Raw genomic sequence first — 27,153 nt, forward strand, 5'->3', positions numbered from 1 at the left:
AGTGACTCAATGGCATTTTTGACCTTCATCTAGACGTTGAACAGACTAAAAGAAGAAATCATTTGATCCGAGTTTTATGCATTTTATTATATTTTGATTTGGTATGTACTACCTCCGGTTCTTAATATAAGAGTTGATTTGAATTTTATTTTGATGCTAAATATAAAATCTCGATCCACTTTATTTTTCATATTTATCTATTTTTTAAGATAATCTTTATAATAATGGTAATTATAGCTAATACACTTGGTTAAGAAGGATATTTTAGAAAAGACAACACTTATTTATTACAAATAATTATTTTAACTAATTTTTTTTTAATTTACTCAAATTAGTCAATCAGTTTTTATATTAAGGAATGAGAGTAGTATAATATGCTAATATTTCCACATTTATGCATGCCCACGGTCTTTAAACTCAAGCAGCATATAAGCATAATTAATGTTAAAATATAAAAAACGCGCGCCAACATTGTAATTCAGCGAATCAGTATTTCACGCATCGATCATTTGGGCCACAGCGATCAAGGCATTAGTGTCCACAACGAACTAGCAGTTTTTCAGGTGAGAAAAGAGTATTGAATCAGAAAAATATGCACTTGATTCTAGCCACCTTGATCTCTCTGAACAATACTTGCTGTTGCAAAATTTCTGTTCAGTTCATACTTCAAACCCACTTCTCTCTCTCTCTCTCTCTCTCTCTCTCTCTCTCTCTGACGGTACCCAAATTTCACTCTGCTATTCAATGACGAAGATAGATAAGTAAAGCATCTTGAAATTTCAGGAAGATGCTTCGGAATTCCTATGCCTTGAACGGTAGATTTTTGGTTGACATTGTTGCTCAGTTTCCAGGTTTGGCATTTGGATTTTGGAGTATTTCGAGTTTCAAGGATCAACAAGATCGCTGAACGATGATTACTGGAAGCAATGCTGACTAGACGAATGCAAGGTAGGGAAGTTCCAGTTGCTTTTCTGATCCTGGACTCTTTGATTTTAGGATTGATGATGCCGCCTTCTTCGTGCGGTTTCCTTAAGATTGGCTAAATAAGCTAATTTAAAGTGCATCCTGCTTGCCCATTCTGAAGCAAGACATGTGCTTCGCTCTGCATGCTTGTTGGTCATTTGATCTCTCTCATAGTTTCCGTTATTTTCTGGCCGTTTTAACCCCTTTTAATGCGTCCAACGACTTACCTTGCTCGGTTTCACCTTTCTATGTTGTTAAGTGCAGTCTTTTGTATCTTTGGGGTGCGTTTGGATCAAGTGACTTTATTTCATTCATCGGATTTTTGTAAAATCAGTTAAGATAAAAGCCGATTAATAAAATATGATTGATGTTTGGATTGGTCTTTTTATCAAAATCAGCTTACTAAATTGAAACTTGTTTGGATGAGTAACAAAAAAAACAAGTTTACATGTAAAATGACTAAAAAAGTTATAAATTTATAATATATATCTCATATATATAATTTGATAAATTTAAGAAAAATAACAAATTCATATAAAAGTTATAAAAATAAAAAGAGTTAATACATATTTATATTATTTATATATAATGTGATAGTTGTGAGAAAAATATTAAAATACTTAAAATTTAGGATAATTTGTACTCTCTGTACAAAATTTCCAAAGTGTTGCTATTCTATGTGTTCAAAAATTTATCAATTTTTTTCTCATCAATTAAATTTCCGACGAAACTTTTTCTCACTTTTCTCTAAATTTTATTATTTAATTTTTTTTTCATTTCTTGGATACTTTTTTTGCGTCCAACATCTAAAATTGCTAAGTATAAAATTAACTAAAAATTATTTTAGAGTGTTGAATTTTTTTCTTTTCATATGCGTCTAGTTTCCTAAATTATATTTTAGTACATCTAATATCCTAAAGTATTTTTTAATGTGGGTGCATCCAATACCCAAAATTGTTAAGTATAAACTTGCATTAAAAAATATTTCAGTGTACATTAAATCCTTTCGTTTTTTTATTAACGTAAAGGGGGGCCCATTTCAAAATTCTTTTCTTTCATCTCGTTAGTTATTTTTTCTATCCCTTTCCATTTCTCTCTCCACGTTGCCCTTTGAGTTTGTTCCAAAAGCTATAAATTTTGGGTTTTTCTCCAAACCATGCATCACTGTTGTTAAATAAGTCACTAACTCAGATTTTATACCTTCTTATGTACGTTTACCTCTCCCATCGGCATTCCAAACTCTCGCTTCATATTTGAGGTTTAAACCATAGTTTGAGCTGAAAAGCCTGTGAATTTAAAATACAGAGTAGATAGGTCTTTGAGTTTGAATATCTATGAAACTTTGTGCTGGAAAATCCTGCAAAGCAACAATAAAAATAGGGTTTGGGTTGTACCTAAGAACTATAGTAGGACGGAGTTACAGAATAACTGGGGGGGGGGACTCAGCAAAAAGTAGATGAGAGGAGGATGGAATAGCTTGAAAGTTTAAGAGCTGGAGTACTTTGAACTTCAACCTCAGGTCTCTTTTATAGGCCATTAATCCATGTTAAGATAAGAAAGTAATTAATGAAGTAATAAGGTTTCTAAAAATAAAAGATGCATCAACAATGATTTGAAGGAATAGTAGGACAAGAATGAAGAAGCAGTTAATAAAGTGATAAGATTGTCAAGTAAAGAATAAGGTAGGATAAGAATGAGAAAGCAATTAATGAAGTGATAAGATTATCAAATAAAGAATACGTTGCATAGATAAAATTGCCAAGTAGAGAATATATCAAGTAACGTGAGACTTTTCCTTTGGCATATTCATAATGATCAAAACACTTACTGGTATACTTTCAATTTCAATTACTTTCATGTGACATTAATTTTTAACAGGTTCAATTTAAGGGTAGAATATTTGAATCCAACACACAATGGTGCGAAATTCCTGGCAGAATGCTCCTGACTCTCCTTATCCAAAGAAAACAGAGGTTACGGAGATCGACTCAAGTCTACCTTTCCAGTCTGTTAAAGATGCCGTCGCTCAACTTGATCAAGGTTTTTCTGCTGAGGAAAAGCCTGCTTTTAAGAAGGCGAAACCTCATTCTGCAGAGGTAATTGTGAATTTTGGTTACTGTACAGGTTAGGGAAAATTGCATCCACATACCCTGTTCTTTATCTCCTGTTACATTGTCACCCTTAATATGGAAAGAATTTCAATCTACCCCCTAATCTTGGGCTTTACTCTAAGATGTCCCTTATTACCTAATCTAGGCAAGGAACCCGCCGCCTTTATCAAGCTTTCTGCCACTTGAACCTCTTTTTCGTCTTCCATTATTGAATGATAAATGGAACTCTTATGCAAGACAAAATTAGAGAATGGCATACTAATACTTTCATCCCTCACAAATCTCAATCTTCATTGCAAATCAGATTTCTGTGTGGCTTTGCAGTAATATAAAAAGAAATTGCCTTAGCTAGTTCCCATCAATTTTCCCTTTATCTTGTTATTAGATCTTTAAATTTTCAGAATCAGTTCGATACTATCCAGCCTTTTGTCTTCCCCCTCTATGTTGTAGCAAATTTTATGTTTTAATATACAACAATTATGATCCTCAATTTGTCCTTGAAGTTAATTTTTTTTGTCAGTCTCATAGTGTTCTTCTGTTCTTCGTTGGAAGATAGTATAGTCTACGTGAATATCTGTTTTTATTTTGTACCTTTTGATCTGATGATTGGGTTACTTTCAAATCTTGACACCAAGTTTCAGCAGATTCTAAGACTCTGCTATCTTCTCCAAGAGATTTATGTTAAACTGTCCCTTTCCCAGATGATAAAATCATGGGAATCAAGATCCAAAAGGAAACTGTAAAACTTTTTTCTCTAAATTATTTGGTTGTTGTTTTCTTCTTTCTTTGTGCTTTGTTGCGAACTTATCTTTTTTTTTTCCCCTGGATATTGTTGTTTTATCTAGAGTGTATTTGCTTGTGAGACCCAACCTCACTTAGCCCAGAAACAGATTAACACGTTGAAAGAACGACTAAAAATGTAGAAACTACCAAGGCTGAAGCTTTAGTGGAACTTGAAAAGGCTAAAGGAACAGTTCATGATTTTACCCAAAAGCTAAAAGCTTGTGGTGAATCTAGAGAGCTAGAAATTAAGGTGACCGAAGTTGAAAGGAGTCATGCAAAACAGCTTAACGAAACAAACAGTGGCAAACCAGACGGAATCAATGGTTCTTGGAAGAAAAGTTAGAAACTGCAGCTGAAATGTATGCTTCTGTTTTTACAAAATTTGGTAATGCAAAGCAAGAACTTTGGAAGATGCGTTCAAAGTATAATTCAGCATTTGAAGCGAGAGTTTCTGCTTTCAAGCACGTAGCAGAAGATGAGGACGTGATGGAGATGAATACAGAAAGTGTATCTGAGCTGTCTAGAGAAATCTCAACTGTACAGGAATCCATTGAGCAAATGGAGGTTGCCTCTACGCAAGCACAACAACTAGAAGCAAAGTTATTAGGTGAGAAAGATGTCAACCCTGAGCTCACCAAAATATTGAAGCGCAGCTGGCTAAGACAGTGGATAGAATTGAGGCTCTTCGAGAGGAAATGAACTCTGTCAGAAGTGTCACTTTTGAGGTCAATGATGCTAACAAGTCGCTGCAGAAAGTAGCAGAAGATAAAATCTCTCTCAGAAGCTTGTTGGAGTTTCTTGAGCTGGAACTGGAGAAAGTGAAAAGAGAGCATTCTGAATTCAAGGACAAAGAAACAGAAACTGAATCAATTGTTGGGGATCTGCAGGTCAAACTTCAGACAAGTAAGTATGAATAGGAAGCCTGCTTTTCCGAAGAATCCAAGTCAGAAGTGTATTCGAGGAAATGATCTTGACATTGAATCAGTTGTCATCTGAAACTGAAAATGCACGACGGGATGCAGATGACATGAAGAACAAGGCTTTAGAACTGAAGAAGAAAGCTGAAATCAGCAGACTTCCATCAGAAGATCCTAAGAAAAAGCTTAGACTAGCTCTAGAAGAAGCAGAAGCAGCGGAAACATCTGCCCTTGATCATATTAAGGACTTATCTGAGATGAATAGAGCTGCACGCTCCACAACTTCAGAATCTGATGCTAAAATTACAGTCTCAACTGAGGAATTTGAGTTGTTAAGCCATAAAGTTGAGGAGTCCAGTAAATTAGCAGACATGAAAGTGACTGCTGCCATGGCACAAGTTGAAGCTATGAAAGCTAGTGAAAATGAGGCTTTTAAGAGATTAGAGGCAACTCAGAAGGAGATCAATGATATGAAAACAACACAAGAGGCCTTGAAAAGGGCTGAGATGGCTGAAGCAGCTAGGACGGCAGTGGAGAGCGAATTTCGTAGGTGGCGCGAATGTGAGCAGAAGAAAGCTGCAGAAGCTGCATCTCAAACATTTGAAACAGAGATTTCATCAGGATCATATCCACAGAATTGCAAGATTCCAAAGAAAAATCCAACTCCACTAACTAATGAGGTGCAGAAGCTTAAGAAAGAAATTTCAGCTTCAAGAAAATACTCAAGCCAAAAATTAGCAGCATGTTTCACCGGAAAAAAAGATCAGGTTGACAGCAGATCTGTATCTTATCTTCATAAGCATAATTTCGTATGAAAGTTTTGATATCAAAATTATTATGTGCAGCTCATGAATGTGATAGAAACATACCATTTTCTGTATATTTGACACCAACTTGATGTGACTTTGCTATTGCCATTTCTGTTCAAGGGATGCAATTAATTTGCGAGATGCCAGGATTTTAGAGACAAAGAGGCATCATGTAAAAAGGATCAATTATTAGATTATCAAATTGGTAATTCTATGATGGAGATTCCATGGCAGGCTGCGTGAGCTCTTTCAAGAGAAGGGACTATAACAATTGGCTGCTATTGTCTCTTACCCCTGTGGTGTTGTTATGCTTAGCTACGAAGTTTTTATATACTTGAAAAATGAGAAAATAGGTCTTATTCTTTTGTTGCTTTTTTCCCCCCCAATTTGGTCAAATGGATATATGGGATTGGACAAAACCACCTAATGTGAATCATAGTCAGATGTTTAATTTAACTTATTTTATGTGATTTTGAATTAAATATACAAAAGAAATTTTGTTTTGTAAAGCATAAAAATGATTTTTGGAAGTTCTTCTAAGTCCTTATGCACTTATTTCTCACTATTAAAGTTCATCTCTTGTGAGGGTTCTAAGCACATGATATTTATTTAATAAAAGGGAAATTTTGTTTAAACAAATAAAAAAATACATAAAAAGCACTGGGCTTTCTCAAGCTTCCCACTCCAATTCCATTTCCTTAAAAAGAAATGACATTCGATTTAGGTGATTCAAACATTATCATGAGAAAGCAAACAAATCTAATGTAATAATGTAATTTATAAATGTTTGGTCTCAGCTTTTTTTTTTTTCTTTTTGGAAAAAAGTTTTGGAGGGGCAAGTTTTTTATTCGAATATGATGCCTTTAAGTTTAAGATAAAAGATAAACTCGAATATTTACAAACACCAGGATTAAAATTCAAAAAGGAAAGAGGGCAGGGACAAATTGGAAGTGGTTTTCTCACCTTTTAGGAAATAGATCGCGGAATGACACGTGTCAAATCCCCTGGTCGTGACGCGATTCCACGACCACTTCATCATAGTTCCTAAAGCACAGGAATATTTCCTTCCCAATTACCACGTATAATGTTAATGCCAAAAATCAAAACCCCTCAAACAGTAAACTCACTCCGATTCTCTTCACTGCAAGCGGACGAAGAGTCTCTCTTCTTCACTCTTCAGGTGTTTATCTGTTGGCACAAATTCCATGTCGTCAATGATGATGAGCAGCAATAGAGACAGAGAAGATGCCCTCACCTTCACCAATCCTTCATCCTCTTCTTCCCCAATCACCTTCTCAGACCAGCTCGATAGTTTCCTTACCGACCCAAGTTCGCTCATCGGAAGTGCCTCCGGGAGTTTACAGAACGACAGCCTGCTTGGCGGTGGAGATGGCGGAATCAGCAATAACGATGCTGAGTTCGGCTTCTCTCGGCCTGATTTCCGGCAGAGTCCACTTGTTGGGACCGTCGAGTTCTATGAACGCCATATCTTTCTTTGTTACAAGAACCCTCGGGTTTGGCCTCCTCGCATTGAGGCTGCCGAGTTCGACCGCTTGCCCAGGTTGCTTTATGCAGCGGTCATGGCCAGGACTAGTGATATGAAGAAGCAGGTACTCCATTTCCACCGAGCTTCATTTCAACTGTGAAATGTTGGGGGAAAAAATCAGTATAAAGTCACAAAATTGGGAATTTTTTTTGGTTCATTGTATCTAGTATATCTCCTTGAGTGGAGTTGATCGATTATGGATCTTTTTTCTTTTTCTGTTTTTTTTTAATACGTTTTTTGGGGGGGGGGGGGGTTGGGGGCGTGTCTTAGCCTTTGATTATCTAATTGCTTGCAAGTTATTTCTTTTTCTTGATGATCAATGTGTTCATACTTTTGCAGCATGCTTTTAGATTACCGAACAGCAGCAATTAAGCTTCCTGTTCCAGGGATTACAGTTTGAGGAACTGATTTGTACAATGTCTTGTTTTAGTAACCCCTGTTCACCTCCAATGGTCTGACGTTTCTTTTTGGATTTCGTTATTTTTGTTTTATTTTGTGTATTCCCCAGAATTTTGTGTTGCGATGCTTTGTTCTAAGGGTTGAGAGTTGAGACTTGAAAACCTTGTGTATGAGTAACTTGATATTGGTTGGTTTGATATTCTATGGGAGTTGGATTATAAACTGCATGGTTCGATAGTATTTCTTCCTTTTTTCTCATTTTTTTCTACGGGAGTTGACTCTGGTTGGTTATCTCAGACTTGTCTCTTTGCTTGCTAGACTCGCTTAACGATATGTGAGGGGCGTGATGGGGCTGAAACATCAAATGGAGATGTATTAATCTTTCCAGATATGGTCAGATACAGGTTTGTGCAAGTTCTTTGTTGCAACTTCTTATTACCAATAAAGGTTCTGTTTTGTTTCACCCAAAAAAATGAAAAAGGTTATGTGGTAGTCGTTATTGATTCCCTATGATTTAATAAAATTTCAGGAGGTTGACACATTTTGATGTTGAAACATTTGTTGAAGAAGTTCTTGTGAAGGATGGAGAATGGCTTCCTGGAACTCCTGAAGCCTTAAAAACTTTATATGTATTTGTTTGTTCACATGGATCCCGCGATCGCAGATGTGGGGTTTGTGGACCTGTCTTGGTGAGTAGATTCAGGGAAGAGATAGAGTTACAAGGTCTTCAAAATAAAGTGTTTGTTAGCCCATGTTCGCACATTGGGGGACATAAGTATGCTGGAAATGTTATCATATTTGGATCAAGCATCAACGGAAAAGTCACTGGACATTGGTGAGAACGAGACACAAATAACTGTTGAATTCCATTTGGTGCTAGGATTTTCATTTTTCTTCTTCAAAATCTGTAGATACCATGGTAACATTGTTTGTCTTGATTATGAGCTAACTATTCTTACTATCTTAAATATGCAGGTATGGGTATGTTGCTCCAGATGATGTGTCTGTACTGCTTCAACAACATATTGTAAGAGGGGAGATTCTAGACTCACTGTGGAGGTAATCATTCTTACTAACATTCCTTTGCGCAGCTTATGTAAACAGATTTTTTTCCTTTCAGTTAGAATGCATGATTTAGAGGACAATAGTTTTGGAGCTTTCTCTGGTGGGACTTCTTATTTGGCTGTGGATCATTTAGGCTGAGTTTGTATCATTTTTCAAAAGTTGGTGGATGATAGTATCCCTAGGGCAAGACTGCGGGTGTAATATGAAGAGATGTTGCCGTTTTGCTGGTGAAAACATCTAGAATATAGAAATTCCTAAAATAATGGAAGATAACAGAAGTGCCAAAATTTCAAATATATGGCTAATAATCAAGAAGTTGTTAATACCTTTAGCATTTAAGATATAGAAGATTCTTTTATATCAATAGCTTGTCTAGATTTTTTCCCTTTTAAAATCCACTTCAGCTATGATGGGGCCCTTTTCTTTTTGGTTTTGAAAATGATCTCATATGGATTGGCATGTCTTCTGACAAATTACTGGTTTGAAGCTTGTTTTCTCAGTCAAGGACCTTCCCCGTGAAAAATCTGTTTTGTTTTCTGACATACTCCTTATGAATAATAATCCCTAGGAGTCTTTTGCTTGCGGAATTTCAGATAGCATTTTTACTATGAAGAGTTATTCTCTTAGAAGGGTGTTATTCTTGGAATGTTCAAGATCTGTCTCTTGCCGATAACTTGTTAACATGTCTCCTTGGGAGCGAAATAATCTAAGTACCTGACCGTTGGATGTGACACGTCAATTGTAAACCCTTTTATTTATTTGTTTGTTTGTTTAGTTATTTATTTATTTACACACGCATTTATATATAGGCTATGTTCGCATGCCTATATCATGAAATGAGAACAACAATAAGCTTTATCCCACCAGGTGGGGTTAGTTACGTGAATCGCACGACGTCAATCTGTTCTATCAACAATCACGTTCTTAGATATATTGTTAACCAGGAGGTCCCGTTCAATGACCTTGTTTAATGTTCTACTGCTTTTTATAGAACTCCAAATTGTCTGATCTACCCTTCTTACCAAGGCCTTCAATGGCCTTCTCTGCACATGTCCAAACCACTTCAAACAATATTCAACCATTTTCTCTTTGATCAGTGCCACACTTACTCTTGTGCGAATAATTTCATTTCCAGTTGGATCTTTTCTTGTATGACCATATATTTATCTCAACATCCTCATTTTTGCTACCCCAACTTCATGCTCTTATTTTTCCTTTAATACCCAACATTTACTACCATATAACATAGCTGGTCTTCTAGCATCAGATAAAATTTTCTTTTAAGCTTCTTAGGTACCGTATCGTAAATAACTCTAGTAGTCTTCTTTCACTTTAACCAGCAAGCTTGTATTCTATGCGAAACATCATTATCAATTTCATCATCCTTATGTATATTGGATCCTAGATATTTAAACTTTGACACTTGAGAAATGATTTGATCTTTTAGCTTCACTTCCAAATCACCATTGCCTTGCCTCCCTCTAAAATTGCAGTGCATATATTTTGTCTTGCTCCTACTTAAGCGAAAACCTTTTGACTCCAGAGGTCTTTCTTCATGGCTCTAATTTAGAGTTAATCTCTTCTTTTGATTCAGCCATGAGGACGTCATCTATGAAAAGCGTGTATTTGGGGATTTTTTCTTGAATAAGCAAGTTAGAACATCTAGAACAATATTAAATAAGTAATGACTCAAAGTAGATCCCTAATGTAGGCCAATCTTAATGGAAAAGTCCTTTGTCTTATCTCTAGCGTTCTTACCCTAATAGTTACCCCTCATACATATCTTGTATGACTTTGATATAAGTAACCCGTACACCTTTCTTTTCTAAAGCTTTACAAAGTACTTTTCTTGGCACATGATCATAAGTTTTTTCCAAGTTAATAAAACCATATGTAAATCCTTTCTTTTACTCCTATCTCTTTCTATCAACCCCCTTAATAAATAAACTGCTTCTGTAAAACAAAATAAAAATATACACAAATAACTCTGAAAGATATTATAATATCATTATTATTATTATTTTAATGATCTGTACAAAGGTTGAGGATCCGTACATCAGAGTTCATAACATAAAAAAAAGGTGCTAAACACTAATAGAGATCACGGTCTTTATTCTAAATGAAGCTAGGAGAATCTAAGGAGTGCTCTACTGCTGTTGCGCTGTTCTGTCTTCATCATATCTGACATGTGGGGCTCCTATCAGGGGGCTTTGGGGGTAGTACTCGAGAATTGAATCCCCAATTCTTAATAGAAGTGACCCAATAATGTCCAGCTTTTTTTTTTTTTTTTTTTGGGGGGGGGGTTTGTCTAAACCCTGCAGCAGAAATTATGTGGGAAAATCTGCACCAAATCAAAATAATAAATTTTCTGAGCACCCATGATTTTGTCAGAGACATGTCACCTAGACTGATTAGGACATCCCCTAAAGTGGATCCACAATAATCAGATATTCACACAACATTTTTGGGTGTTCATAGAAATATGCGCACAACAATATGATCAAGCAATCTTCTCACATAATTTAATCAGATAAAAATATGAGTTATAATAATTAAGAAATATCTACATAAATATTTTATAAGTCAAAGTCGTTATATTAGTGCAGGGGAATAAAGATAGAGGAAAAGTGAGGAAATGGACGTCCTCTGCTGCCGGTAAGTAGAGTAAAAGTCTTCTCCTAGTGAGTGATACTCGTATTTTTGATGTTATGAACTCTTATGTCCAAACACCCAACCTTGGTACAAAACACTGAAATAATAATGATGATGATATTATAATATCTTTTAGAGTTTTCCTCCAAAAAAAAAAAAAAGAATCTTTCAGAGTTAATTTTTATTTTGTTTTCATCTCGCAATATATGCATGTGTACATTACTCATATGTTGGCAAAAAGAGAAAAAGGAACATAACTTATATATATATAGGTAAACAAGCAAATAAATAAATAAAGGGGTTTGCATCAGCAACCACTCCTCTGGGATCTGGAATTTTGAGTTCCGGCCTATGTTGCCAAATCCGATATTGGCTTGTAGATCCACAGATGGTAAAGGATTGTGCTTTTAGAATTTATTTACTGGCACAGAAATATGCTGACTTGTATTTGGTGCAAACTTCTGTGAACATTGTCATTAGGGGCCAGATGGGTTTATCACAAGATGAGCAGAAGAAGAGCCAAGACCAAAGGCTTCAGCTGAAAGAAAGCATGGAAGTGCTTAAGCAGATGAAGAATCAGGAGATAAGCACTGATGTGTATGGAAATCAAGAAGACAACTTTCTCGGCTGCTGCCAAGAGAATGGAGACTCTTCCTGCTGTCAAAACTATGTGTTACAGGAAAACACAAATGATTCTGATGCCATTGAAATACAGGCGAATTTCCCGGCTGAAAATGAGAGTGGTGAGTCCTTGATTTCGGAATTTAATAGCAGAAAAGGAGCCTCCCGCAAACTCCGTCCTTCCGTGCCAACTTGGCTTGATAGCTGGGAGCATGAAGATACCTATGCTGCACTTGCTGTTGCCTGTGCTGCTGTGTCTGTTTATTTTGCCTATAGATGCTACAAACAGTTAAGAGAAACCAACAATTGATTGGCTCTTTTAGCAATATGGATTAGGATTAGGTAAGGCAACTTCATTTTAATTTTTTGGTATATCAATATGATGTCGCATGATGCTAGTGCGGTTCTCTGTAAAATCATCCTCAATTAGACTTGAGTGGAAAGGGTGTGAGCTTAGTGAGCAAATCAGTTATGTACATATTTAAATTCTCCCTTCAATGAATTAGTTTGTAATATCTATTGATTTTATGGAGATCATGCTTATTTCTTGAATTGACTACTAAATTCAAGAACACGGATTGCATGCTCTCCTTTTCTTGTTAATCCTTTTAAATTAGTTGGCCCATGAAGTCATTCAGCAGCTAAATGAAAAGGCACAATGTTATTTACATATTAAAATGTTAATAAGGCTACCTTTAATACAGTAACAGTGTTACGATTCATTGTTTGGGGGTAGGGCTGTGCAAAAAACCCGGTGGTCTAAGTAACCTGGTCTAACCCGATATGGTTTGGTCCAACCCGATCCAAGTAAAATCAGTCTAAAAAAAATCAGATCAGACCAGACTAGATTGACTAGTCGGGCTGGACTAGGCTCAGGACCAAGTGATCAAAACACTTAGTCTGGTCTGGCTGGGGTAATATATATATATATATATATATATTTTAATTTGCGTTTGGGACTCTAGGCGTCTGGCAGATTGGCACTAAGTCTAACGCTGTCGTTTTACTCACACTCCTCACTCAGCAGCTTAGTGCCTCAGCTCATTGCTCTTGATCTGCCCTCTCTGTTCTCCCCATCTTTGTCGAAGAAGCCCTAGCAACAGGTAGTAGCGACGGCGTCTCCTCTGTCGAACAGTTGATCTCCTTAGCCTGTTCCTGATCGGCTGATCCTCCTTCATCAGCATGTTCTTGTTCCATTCCTCCTCCTTCATCGGTCTGTTCTCACTCCACTCCTTCATCGCTGTGCTCTGGTTCCAATCCTTCCTAATCAGCCTGTTCGTTCTCCGCCAGTCCTTAATTGTTGTGTTTGAGGTAGTTATTTTTGTTCTACTTTTCTCCTTTACTTTGATTTTTCCCAGATATTCGATAGTTCGTCATGTGCATTTACTCTGTCTCTTGTCAAAAGAAATATGATATGGGTTGCTGCGCATTTATCATTCGCTGCTCGTGTAATCACTTTCTTTGCTTAAAGATCCATACTTAAGTTTAAATTTTAATTCGATCACTTTGTAGTTTGTACTGCCACCGTGAGCTAGTTGAGACGTTGAGTATTTGATGTTTCAGAATTTAGATTATCAGTTGCTTGAGATTTATTTGATGGATGCGAGCATGGGCGTGATTACTGGTTGCTAAATTGATTTGTGCTTTTATCTTTGTGCAGTAGTAATTTTTGAATATCAGTTTTTTGAGATTTAATAAATGGGTTCACTAGTTACTGAATTAAGTACTTCCTGAAGATTTTTTTGCCTTTGATCTTACTGGGGTGAAGTAATTTGGAAATGGAATTTATATAATCAGTAATTTGTGGATGCAAGAGTTACCATCCCTGAGGAAAAGACCTTTTTTGCGCCATCACCTTGTCCTCTCCGGATATGAGAGTACTAATTAGATTCTTAACCATCCAGTAAACCAAGGCTTACAATTTTGGTGTGTGTGTGTAAATTAAATGATTTTATATTGTTCTTTTATGAGGAGTGCAGGAACTACGTGTGCAATTATATATATTTGATTATTTCTTTTTGCTTTTGAAGAAAAAGACAAGCTAGCGGCATATTTCTTTGTCAGGGTTTTATCTTTAGCCTTGTAGGTCACATTATATTTTGTTCAAAGTCAAATTTATCTCCTTGTTTGTTTGTTTATCTATTTATTTGTGCTTTTATCTTTGTGCAGGTATGAGTGGAGCCGTGGAGTAGATATAAATCAGTAGGGGGAAAAAAAAAGAGGACTTGGAACTAGGGGGAAAAAAGGAACTGGACTGCCTGGACTGGTCCAGGGAACCAAGTCTAGTCCAGCCTGAACTCGGGCTGGCACTGGACTGGACCAGACCTCAGGCTGCCTTGTTCAGCCCGAGGTCCTACCCAGACCAGACCTCGGGTTGATACCTAACCCGGTCTGGTCTGGTCCATGATCACCCCTATCTGGGAGTGTCAAGTCTGGGGCTTGAACCTCTATTCTAAAAAGTCTGCGTCTGCTTTATGCAAGCATTTCCTCTGTGCCACTGAAATATCGGGTATGTCCAATACACTTTAGGCATAAAACTTCAGTCTTCCGATGGCATGTCTAAAACACTTGGGCATAAAACTTTAGTCTTCCTAAGGCATCAATGACATCATAGCATGACTAGATAAACAAGTAAACAGCAGTGGCTTTGAGGTCAGAATAAGGCTTGAAGAGAGTGACCAGTATCTCCCCATTTTAAAATTGACAATCAGTGAGTTGCTGTGGCCATTCGTCTAGTTCTATTCATGTAACTTTGTTTCTCTGATCTGGGTGATTCTGGCATCGTCTGGCTGTTTCTCTGATGGGTCCACATGGTGAAATTCATGTCTGATTGGGAAAATGAACCACATAACAGCATTTTGTTGCTTCTTGTTTCATGGAAGCCAAGGTCTGAAGAAATCTTCATTGCGTGCTGCTTGGATGAAGTTGAAGTCTCTTTCTCCGAAAGTGTGGGAGGGATGCAAAGTCAATGAGAAGGCGAGAAAAATAGGCTTAGGTAAAGCACAGAACAATATTAACTTCTCACAAAAAAGAGTCAATTCATTCTCTGGTAGTTAGCCAGTTACTTTGCTAAAACTATCTTAAACCTAGTGAACATCAATCTCACATAGTGAAATAAAGCAAGAAACGCTGGATTACGAATCAATGAAGCTGCACTCTAAGATTTTGCACCAGCTCAAAGGTTCTTGCTTAAAGGCAACCAAGCATCTCTTAACAATGGCCGAGTCTACCCTATCTCTGTTACTAAAGTAGCCAAAGATCTGCAATAGGATTAAATACTTGATCAAGCTATAAGACATAGCTGCCAAAGAAACCAAAAGGGACTCATGACCGACAACAGATCTCTGATAATCTCAACTAACAACTTGTCACCATATGACAACTCTGAGAAAAAGATGCCCAAAAGGTTTAGGACGTGCTTGGACTATAAGTGACAAATGGTGGCTTCTATTTCATCCAGCTCTAGCAAATCTAAGTCCAGGTAAAAGTCATTGAATATAATGTGATTTGTGTTAGGATTGATTATAGTTAAGAAAATCAGTTTGATAAGCTAAAACTTGTTTGGACAATAAAATTTAGAAGTTTAAATGTAAAATAACTAAAAAATATATAAGTTTCATTACATATATTGATATGGTTATTTAACTGAATCAGATTTGAGCATTGTTAGTTTAACTGGAGGTGTGCGTATTATATTATATAGTTTGATAACTTTAGAAAATATAAAAATTACAATTACTAAAATGAAAAGAGTTAATGAATTATCGGGGAAAAATTGTAAATACTAATAAACGCTTAATTAAATAATTTTTTTTCCCTTCTCAAGGGACTTTCGCAAACATTGAACTATTGGGTCTTTAGAATAATCTTATAATTCTTTTTACTAAAGCAAGTGGAGCCCACATTTTAAAAGACTCATTTTCCTTCTTCCCTTTCCATTGTCATTTTCTCTTCTCTACTGTAGCAACATGACTCTTTCTTTTTTTTTTTTTACAGCTATTCTTTTATTAGAGGCAACCCTGTTCAAGATATTGTCAATACTAAATATGAATATCTCTTCCAACAGAAATTCGAGCTTTGGGCCATGAGCCCTTCCAACAAAACGTCATCCGAACAACATGGTGGAGTTTTTTTCTTTTTTAACATGGCTTTTTCTTTCCACAACTTGACTCTTCTCCTCTTCATCATTATTCCAAACACACTCTCCATGTGAACTCCATTCCAAGTTTTTGCTATATATCTAGAACTCTTTCCACAACTTGAACATTTAAGTCTATGGGTGAAGCTGAGAACTGACGGTTTATTCACAGAAAGCCAAGTACTCTGCTTAATTAAGTACTGGAATGCTTCCATTGAACTAGTATAAAATTGAAGGGTTTAATGGTTTTCCATCATTTGCTGAGAAATGTATTTACCAACCACCATAGGTGTTGGAAAAGGCTTTGCACTAGGCATTTCAAAGTTCTTGAGAAGATAAGCAACATGCCTCCCCTTACCACATGAACAAGAAAGATTACTGGTGATTCGGCTTGTGAAAAGAAAAACAAGTTGTCTCCCTTTGAACTATAAAACCCCCTTCTTAATGCAGTACACAATCTTTCAAACTAGGTCCTCGTGCACGTCCTGGACTATTAATTGCTACGGTTAATTGTGTTCTAATTTTTCGGCCGCGTTCTACTTCGGTAGCACCCGGAGAGGCCCTCAAAACCATATATAATATTCCTTGAAGAAAACTATACGAACAGTCATTATTTATATCAAGCTGCCAAAATTTACTAATTGAGCAAGACTACGGGGTGTTTGGCAACTTCCAAACCATAGTTTTAGAAGCACTTTTCTGTAAAACGAGACAAATTCCTCCACATATTTATTTCGTAAATCGTAAAACACTTTTAAAATTATGGTTTGGTTTTTATCCAAACACCCTATACAACTGGGTGTGTATTAGTTTGATTGTAAAAGCCTTAATTCAGTATCATCCTAAGCGTTGATATGAGGAATATTCTAAAGTTGTTGCATTAGGACGAGTTGAATTCTATGATTCCTTGAGGTTGGCCGCATAATGAGAAACTTGCTCAGAAAAATTCCATTGTTTGTTCAACTCCATGGACGTTGACTTGGCGATACTATGATTGTAACTTGAAGGAAAGATTGTCATCGGATTTTGATCCTGATTTGAGATTTCAAAATGACTTGCCTCCGTGACATAAGGAAGCTTGAAAAATGCAAGAGGGTGAATTACGGGATTTCATCTTGAGCCCTGAGGTGTCAGCTTGGAGTTAAGAAAACCCAAAGCAAGAGGAAAGTCAGACAACAAATAAAGCTAAAAGCTGTTTCAGAAGATTCCCACGAAAACCGAAGCAGGACCATAGCTTAACCAGCCATAGCGAGTCCGGCTTCTAATAGATGCCCATATTTCCTTGTCTGCAAGAGTGGTTCGAACCCACCGGAAGAAAAATTCCCACGAACCTAAAAATATACTCACTCCAAGACCTAAACAAAAGTTTGGTGATCCACTTGAACTATTGAGTATGGAAGAACAAAAGCCGAAGTGTTGGAAGACTCCATAAGTGTGATCAAACCCTAATAAATCTGTTAGTTCAATAAATAATAAGAGAAAATCCACTTTTAAATCTGAAAATACAAAAGTGTAACTGTTTATTTCTCAAAATCAAGTTTAAAGATGCACTCAAATTCGACACAAAAGCATTTAATACAACTCAGAGACTCAAAACATTAATTACTAATTTAAAAAAAATTAAAAAGACTTGATGAAAACTCAAAAGTCAAATACCCTACCTAATTACTAATTTTGGCTCAAATATATTTAATAAAATATAATTAGCATATTAAGCTCAAAATGTGATTATGTATGCCAAATGAGTCTTCCCATATATAGCACTTAGTCCAAGCCCAAAATATGATCAAATTGCTCAACTTTCAGCTCAAGTTATATTGATGACGCCCTCAATTTTTTTATGTAGATTTGTTGACCCAATTGTCATTTACTTTGTCAAAGTCTCTTAAATTAGCCCATTTGATACTTTCTTAATTCTCTTGTTTCTTGTTCTTATGATCGGTCGACTTTGAGGGCTGAATTGACGTCGAAGAAACAACTTGCAGGTTCACATCAAAGAGTGACCACACTTGCCACCACAATCATTTTGAAAAATTTTGATTTTACTTTCAAATTGAGTTTCTGCAAGCTGTTTTTTGTTTCTTTTTGCTGCAAGTTTCCGCAAACTGTTTGAAGTGATTGAACGCAACTTAGTGCTTCAATGTTGTGCCGTGAATAATAGGCCCACGTGTTCTATTGATAGAGGAGCATAGCGAATCAAGATCAAACATCAAAGAAAAGACAAGGAGCTTAAACACATAAAAAAAAGTTCAATATTTCAAAAGATCCGTTACAAGCCATTGAAGGCTCAATAACAAGAGCAAGGATCAAAGTTATAAAGGAGACCTTGAATTGTTTAATAAAAAAGCTAAAAGAGTTGGAACCCATTTATTTGGAAGAAACGCGTTTTAATGAACCTAAAAAAAATCCAAAAATAGTAATCACATTGCTAGAATCCCAGCAAAATGATGTACAAGGCCCATGTGGAGTTAAAATTGAAAACTTCACTTAAAATATCATGTGACAAGCATATGTCTTGGACAAGGATAATAAGCGACATCCAAGAATATTCAAGAAGGATTAAGAAGGCATTATTATGAATTAATTATGATTTAAGTTCATTTTAGGGGGGAAAATTTTCTTTATTTACTTTGAATAAAGCCTTTTGGTCAAAAAATTGTTCTAGAAGATCATTTTTTAATCTAGTTTTCTATTTTCAAATAATAGATTTGTTCTTGAAGTTTAAATCATTTCCTTTTATCTTTATCTAATAAATGGTGCCTCATATAATCAAATAATCATTAATGAGACATCATCCCTAATATTTATGTCTTAAGATACTAATCCTAGAGTATTTTATGGTTGCCTATGTATAGGCTACGTTTTTTGTAATTAAATTTTAAACTTAGATGAATGAAAATTGAGTTTATTTCTTTCTTTATGAGCTTTGCTTGCATCCTCATATTCTTATGAAAATACTCAACAGTATTAAGAGAATGTCAACCTTATGGTGTTTTTATAACTAGAGTTGTGAGAGAGATATTCTCTTAAGGTCCTATCTAGATCAATCGTCTATTTGTTATTTGATTCTAACTGATCTGTACAGCCCCCTCATGTCAATGGAAAACTTGGATACATATGTGAGTGAAGGCAACTTAGTGCTTCATTACAGTGTTTTGAACAATGGGCCCATGTGTTGTTCATGAACAAATGAAAAACTTGGATCCATATGTGAAAACAACTAGTGATATATGGTCCTCAAATCAAATATCTGTGTGGCTTAGATGCATGTGAGTGCAACTATTTAAAGCGTAACGTGTGTGATTTTTCACATTGAGAAAATACAGAGTTCAGGTTCTTAGTATCAAATTTCACTCTATCATCCTTGATTACTTGATTTAACAGACAGTGAAAATGGCGGCTTAGCTTACACTGCCATTCTTCTTTGGTAGAAATAAAGCCACTGAAATTACTACTAGAAAACTGTTGGGGATGATGATTATGACGATGAAATAAGCCTAACAGAAGATAAGTGAAAAATGGCTGCACCACAAGGCCTCGCATCTTCTTCTAGCTAAAAGACTGCGACTCCAGCACTTAGATCAGTCTTCATATTAGCACAGAACACGAATCCAATAGTTTTCATCCTCAATCATTTGAAGTTATGATGATCTATAGATTAGTAGATATTGTTCACCAAATAAAAGTCCATTTTATATCCGGTGACTGTGTCACACAGACACAGCCAATAAAGGTTGCCAAACTACTCGTTTCAAAAGTGCTGCTTGACCATATGTTGAACGAACACTTTGGCTATCATTGAACATTTGAAACAAACTAAGTCATACACATTGAACCAGACTAAGAAGTTATATTCTTATGTAACATCGTATCACACAATAAAATACTCCCTCATGACTTCAAGAACTCGGTTTGCAACTTCTGGACCAAACAGCCTTGGGAAGCTCGAGCCTAGATCAATTTCAATAGTTTTGCTTCTCATAATCCCATCCCTTTTCTTCAGATCAGCTCTTTCTGTCTCTCCTACTTCTCTCTTGGCACACGCACAATGGTCCAACCATATCCCCAACACTTGCTTTGAAACGGGATCGAAATGGTCTCTAATGATCTCCTCCATGCGTTCTTCTCCGCCATCAGCCGGTGTCCCAATTGTAACCATGATAGCTGTAGGAGAGGAAGCGGCCCGGATATAAAGTGAGGAAGATTTGTAAGGCTTCACCTCAGGGATTTTCTCAATAGCTTGCCTTTGTTTGTCCAGCTGAGTATCTTCATAGAACGTTTTGAGGTCGTCTGGCCAAAGCACAAGATCTTTGCGAGGAGTCAGATCAAGAATGACGACCAGCATTGTTGGACTACTCCGAATAAGTTCAATCACAAAGTTTGGTGAGTCGTTTGTGAGATTGAGATAAGCTGAAAGACTTGTTATATCCAGGGATCCTCCTGTTGGTAGTTCAGAGTGTACCCAACTTCCCAATACAAAATCAACCTGAGAATTAACGCAGAAATACCCCCAAATTCAGAATATAACAGGGAAAACACTTGATTAAAGTGCTGAGAAAGTGGTGCCATAAAAACATGTCAATGGAACATATTGTTTGTGGAGGAAACTGCATCAAATGGCTTTAGAAATAACTACTTCTGTATGGAAATTGAAGATTTTAGAGTAATCAACTACTCATGTGCGCACAGGTTCATGCTCATCAGTTCAAAGATTCGAGAAGTTCAAGCCATTTTTTCAGGTACAATTCATGAGGTTACTCTCAACATATACAGTGATCTTTCTCATGCAAGATGGAATATCAAATGATTGCTGATTAAAACTTTTGACTACAAATCTAAAACAAGTTCTGCCATAACCTCTGAGCTGTTGAGGTGGGTGAAGTGCATCCCAATGTCAAGCCCAAAAGCATAAGTTTTTCACGCAAATTCAGTTTTACTGACAAATTTGATAGTATACAGGAGAAAGTGAAATTACAGGGGAGTTACTCTGGCCGGATCGAATTTGCAGTGAAGCTTGGGCAGTACCTGTCTGGTTCTGGTAGTACTGAACGTCCGGCGGCAGCGTACAAGGAAGAAGCTGCGAATTGAATCGATTTTCGACTGCTGAAACGAGATCGAGCATGAGGTTCTTGTGGGAAGTAGAAACGAAGGGGAAGTCCAGGAACTTCCTTCGCCCTTCATCGTGGGTCGCCATGGCAGTGGCAGAGCAAGAGAGGGATAACGAAGTGGAAACGGAGGTCCTTGAAGGAGAAGAAGAAGAAGGTGAAGAAAGAAGAACCCTAACAGAGGAGGCGGAGGAAAAGGAGGAAGAAGAAGAAGATAAGACGGAGAACGATGAATGTGAAAAATGGCAGCACCACATGGCCCTGTACAACCGTAACGTCGCCCGCACGGAACAGACAGCGTCGCTCTTCAGCCACGTTATAAGTCTCCAATGTGTCGGCGAATGAGTTTGAGGCCAGACCTGAACCGTTAGATAAAAAGTTGATGTTTAAGATTTAATATTATGGATTAATAATAGAGAAAATTAGGAACAAATCGATCGTTACAAATTTAAAATGATTTCTAAGATAATTGATTGCACAAGAGAAGATTAATTACACATAAAAAAAATAAGTTGCACAAAGAGAAGATGATTTGTACAAAATTCTTTGGATATAAAAGATTAGTTTGCACGTAAGGAAGATGATTTGTAAATAAAAGAATTTCATTTATACAAAAGAAAATGGAGTTGTACATCACATAAAGGAAGATTATTATACACAAGAAAAACTAAATTGTGCACAAGGAAATTTAAGTTGCAGATAATAAAAATTAAGTTGCATAAAGTCTTTAGATTCCATTTGCCAATTAAATTTTCAATGAAAGATTTATCCTAATTTTCCCTTAATACTATTGTTACTTCTAATAGGTATCAAATTTTTTTTTATCCTTGTAATTTCATATTGTTGATTTTTTTGGATTGAAAAAAGTTGTTGGTTTTAGTTTCTATAATTCTATAATTTTGTGGTCTGAATTGAACAAATAACCTTATATTTTTACCGAGTTTGATTTTACTATCTATATTTAAACTCAAAATAAAAATTGAATCAAATTATAAGAATTAGAAATGATATTAACCTTAATATTATTTTATTTGGGTTTAGGTACATTCAACGGCTTGTAATATTTTTCCTAAGTATATCTAATATCATAAAATATTTTATGATGCATTTAGTATCCTAAAATATTATTTTAGATATGTTCAGCATTCAAAAATACATTTTAATGCATCAAGCACTCAATTTTTTTTTTTCCAAATGCTTCTACCACCATAAATTATTTTTGGTGTACCTGACGCCCTACATTGTTATTTGTAAGGATAAAATTGCACTAAAACTCGTTAAAATAATAATTTAATAAATTTAAATATGTACCGTTTAAATCATATTTGGACATTCAGGCCACAAAAAAAAAATCATATTTGGACAAATTAGATTTTATAATGGTGCCTCTCAAAATGTTATGAGTATCATATTTTTTACTAACGCATAGTGTTTGTGTAAAAATATATTTGCATGAAAATGGTTGGCAAAAGAAACATTGCATTAAAATGCATTTTTGTCTCAAAATTGAAGTATTTGTGAAGAAATAACAGGCCTCTTAGTTGTCAAAATTGTTACATTGTCACCTCTAAACTAATTAAAGAATATTAACGTTAATCATTAATTCCAAAGGGAAAAAACTCTAACCAATACTATAACACATGGCATGTTTTCGTTGAAAACTCTTTTTTTCAAATTAAAAAAAAAAACTATTGGAGTCGGGTTTCAGAAACTTGTCAGGATCAAACATGCTTTTAAGTAACTTTAGTCAAAACATGTAATTTTTTTAAAACATATAATTTCATATTTAGAGTGTTAACTAAAAACAAAATTACAAATAAAAATCTCCCAATATGTAAAATTATGATTTAAGATCCTTAATTTGGAAAATGGTAAGTAAATACCTGGTCTCATATTGCAAATATGAAATATTAATAAAATGTCTGAAATACCCTTTAACCAAATTGCGATTTGATCTACTGAAATTATCATTGCTAAAGTAAACTTGTTATTTCTCATAATCAACTTGTCATTTGGTATAACCTCAACCAAGTTGTGATTACTGAAGTTGTCATTCGCTAAAGTGAATTTGTCATTTCCCATAGTCAACTTGTCATTTAGTTGAGGGACATTTCAGGTATTTCACCGAGATTTCATATTTGCAATATGGAACCGGGTCTTTATTTGTCATTCTCTAAATTGAGGGTCCCAAATCATAATTTCACATATTAGGAGGTCTTTATTTGCCATTTTCTCTTAACTAAATCCCTTCCCATTACAGGTTTATATTGCCAAACCTAATGACCTGAATTATTATTTATTGAGTATTTGGTAGATCCCAAAAAATATTTTGTATAGTATAAAATTATTTAAAAGAAATTAGTTTAAATAATCACTCAGTACTAGTGACTACTAAGTACTTACTTTTTTAGTACATACTAAGTACTTATTTAAATTAGCTAATTTAAATGTTTTTTTGGGTGATATATTTAAATTATCTTATTTAAATGTTTTAGTCATGCATCAAGATTAGCTAGCTACAATGGCGTGATAACTTGGGCTTGCCCAAGCTGCAACCAGCAATCCAGCATGAAAGTGTTTTTGGGTAATTGGGCCACGCGGTTTGTTTCGTTGGTTCACATCCTCCATCAATTTTGTATTAGGTAGATGAATCATAAACTTGTAATATACTAACAGGAGTTAGGTCCCATGAAAAAACTAATTTTTTATAACGTGAGAAACTAATTTTTTTTTTGGGTACAATGAGAAACTAATATTTGAATGTTTACTGAGAGGAGTACTTATATTTAATACTTGATAGTATTTCTAACTGGATTGCCTCCAAAATACCTATGTGTAAGTGTAAAACAACGTAATATGAATTTAACGTATCAACTACTCCCTCCACTATCCTTTAATTTTTTTTTTTTGCTTCACGAATGGTTTTTTATGTATCTTTTAATTATTAGATTCTACATAAAATCAGTAGTATTTTAATATATTATGAGAAAAATATGATGCAGGGGTGGATTTTTTATAATTTTCCAAAAAAATTGTATTTAAATTTTTAAAAAAACTACACAATTCCGTAGTATTTTTCTTTAAAAAAAATCATAAAATTTTCAAAATTGCATAGTGTTTTGCCCGTAAAATATCAAGATGTCACTCATGTTATGTAGAATTTAATAATAAAAAGAAACAAGAGTTTTAACACCGGAAAAATGGGAAAAGAAACTAAGGGCCTGCTAATAGCCTGACATACCAAATCCCTCTTAATATAAGAGTTAGATAATTAATTTATGGATATTAAAAAAATTATTTAAGTCAGTTATTTGTGATAAATATTTACTCACTTTTTTAAACCATCATTTTTTTAATCACATGCATTAAAATGACTTTTTGGTGTGAAACTTTTTAATGTGTACAATTAATAAAAATACTTTGCAGGAAAAAATTATGAATTTGAAAAACAAAATAAATTAAGATATCATATTTAATACCAAATCTAGTTCCAACTAGCTTTTATGTTAAAAACTGAAGTTATGAGATAATAGGATACTAAAAGAGCACCAAACATCCGGGGTACAGTAAAACGATGGGTTCTGTCGTGAGTTAAAATAGGCAATAAGGTAAATTATATATACTACCTCCGGTCCTAATTATAATAGCTAACTGACTAATTTGAGGAGATTAAGAAAGTAAGTTGTGTTAGTTGTTTTTCCTAAATAGGTATTGTCTTTCTTAAAATATCATTGCTAATCAAGTGTATTGACTAGAACTCTTATTATTAAAATGGTTACTTTGAAAAAAAAAATATAAATATGAAAGACAAAGTAGATTAGAATCTTATATTTAAGATAAAAATAAAAATCAAACAAAATCTTATAACACAGGAGGTAATATCTAGTATGATTAGGAATCTCACCGTGCCATCCGAGATTGGACTGTCACCTCTTTGACCCCATCTCTCGAGTGAATGCAAGTACCAATTGGCTTGCTCATAGGGCAAATTACGAAAACTTCGATGCTATCCTCTCCTTTAAGGTATGTGGCTTTTGTTTCCTCTCTGATACTATTCTAATTATTAATATAAAAATTAGTTTGATATTTAATTTAATTTTAAATATAAGACCAAAATCTATTTTAAATGTATACTTGTATATATTAAACGTTTCATGAAATAATAATTTTAATTAATACATGATTAGCAAGAGTATTTTAAAAAAGATAACACATATTTATTATAAATAACTAACTTAACTAATTTTCTTAATATATTCAAATTAGTTAACTAATTTTTATAATAATTACTGGAGGTGAGTATGGAGTATAACTTAAATGCGTGTTCATGGGAGGGGGTGTCAGCTGCCCCTTGGGTGCTACCCCCACCTTCCCCTTAATTTTGGGGTTCTTCCCAAATATTTTTTTGTGATTCTTTTTTATCTTTAAGTTCTACATAAAATGAGTAACATTTTGATATCTTATTTGGTAAAAAAGGTTTAGCTGTCAATTTTTTATGATTTTTTTTTTAAAGATTCAGCACTCTATGTTAAAAAGAAATTGAACCATTTGAAGTACTAAATCTTTAAAAAATTATAAAAAATTGAAAATGAAACCATTTTTATAAATAATATATTAAAATGTCACTCATTTTATAAAAAAATCTAATGATAAAAAAAATGCTAAAATTTTTTTTAGAAAGAGTCCCAAAATTAAGGAGAAGCCGGGGCAGCATCCAAACGGCAGTTGACAACCCCCCCGGGGGGGCGTGGGTGCTCATACTCCCACGGTTTGTACCATGAGTCCATGATTCTGTTATTCCAAAATAAATAAATGAATTACAAATATCATACCTGCCTAGACTTTTTAAAAGAAGGGGGAAGAAAAAGAAAGACACAAAGAAACACGTCAAAATACATGAAATTAGCGATGAAAGTTTATCCCATCACAAAATGTTTGAAATTTATTTCATTTATAATTAATTTTATATTAAAAATAATATTTTTATAAAGACAAAAATTATAATAAAACATATAATATAAATATTAGTTATATCAATTATAAATAAACTTTTCAATGAAATAAGGAAATTAATTAAAATATTTAATAATAGTAGTAATGTTTAATAATACTTAATATATAAGAGATGTAAGTAATGAATTAAATCATATGTTAAATTATATACATTTATGTGGTTCTTTGTGTAGCTTAGTATTTGATATATCTATATATATAATATTTCACAATAAAAGTTAGTCAATTCATTCTAACTTAATGACAAAAAGATATATAAAGAAAACGTTCACAATTTCTAATCATAAAAGAGCCATATTTGTTGTCGATCACTACTCAACGAATGGTGGTCCTTGCCACTTATCTATAGTGCGCAGTTTGGACCCCTCGCTGATCACTTACCTCAACCATATACATGTAGATACATACAAATATATGATCTTTTCACCAAATTTGTCTGTGTTGTTAACGTTTCATGCTTATTTAGATTAATATTAGTAAAAGTAATTTTTATCTGAACTGACTTTTACAAATTAAGGTTAGACTAAAAATTAATTAGTATAATATGATTTTTATTTTGATATATTCTGATCAAAAAATAAGTTTAAGAAAAACTTGTTTAGATGATATATTGATCAGTTTTAGGGGGTGTTTGGTTACTCTGAAAAGTGCTTCTCAGAAGTACTTTTCCGCAAATCGAGATAAACTCCTTCACATATTTATCTCATAGCCCGTAAAATCACTTCTGAAACCATGGTTTGGTTTCTATCCAAATAAAAAATTCAAATCAGAAAAAAATCAAAGACCGAAGATCAGAAGGGAAGAAAAAGTTATTTCAACTTCAAAATAGTTTTTAGACAAAAAGTTAGATGCCCCTAAAACCATGCAAAATATTAATTTTTTCATCTACCTAGTTTTTTTTTATAATCTCAACTAACTTTTCAAACTTCCTAATGCTATGCATGTCATTGTAATTATTTACTTTTTATCCTACTATTGTCCTTCATCTTTCTACACAGATTGACCCGTTCCTACAAGCATCCATGGTGCAC

General features: G+C 34.6%; 2 protein-coding genes and 1 pseudogene across 2 annotated transcripts; 2 read left to right on the forward strand and 1 right to left on the reverse strand.

Annotated features, from left to right (window-relative positions):
- The first annotated feature begins 2,879 nt into the window (after positions 1-2,879).
- LOC114742075 (WEB family protein At5g55860-like) lies at positions 2,880-5,589 on the forward strand (annotated as a pseudogene).
- A 1,107-nt stretch (positions 5,590-6,696) lies between these two features.
- LOC114742070 (uncharacterized) lies at positions 6,697-12,253 on the forward strand. The gene is made up of 5 exons (XM_028930328.1): positions 6,697-7,193; positions 7,847-7,932; positions 8,058-8,363; positions 8,504-8,587; positions 11,726-12,253. The coding sequence occupies exons 1-5, from the start codon at positions 6,789-6,791 to the stop codon at positions 12,174-12,176; spliced, it is 1,332 nt and encodes a 443-aa protein (XP_028786161.1). The 5' UTR covers positions 6,697-6,788; the 3' UTR covers positions 12,177-12,253.
- A 7,581-nt stretch (positions 12,254-19,834) lies between these two features.
- On the reverse strand, positions 19,835-21,390 carry LOC114742074 (red chlorophyll catabolite reductase, chloroplastic-like). The gene is made up of 2 exons (XM_028930335.1): positions 20,980-21,390; positions 19,835-20,490 (listed from the first exon to the last, which is right to left on the reverse strand). Exons 1-2 carry the CDS (start codon positions 21,364-21,366, stop codon positions 19,876-19,878), a joined length of 1,002 nt encoding a protein of 333 aa, XP_028786168.1. The 5' UTR covers positions 21,367-21,390; the 3' UTR covers positions 19,835-19,875.
- Between the last annotated feature and the right edge of the window lie 5,763 nt (positions 21,391-27,153).

Source organism: Neltuma alba, unplaced genomic scaffold (assembly GCF_004799145.2).
Source record: "Neltuma alba isolate B1F8T4 unplaced genomic scaffold, ASM479914v2 tig00003632_pilon, whole genome shotgun sequence".
NCBI lineage: Eukaryota > Viridiplantae > Streptophyta > Magnoliopsida > Fabales > Fabaceae > Neltuma > Neltuma alba.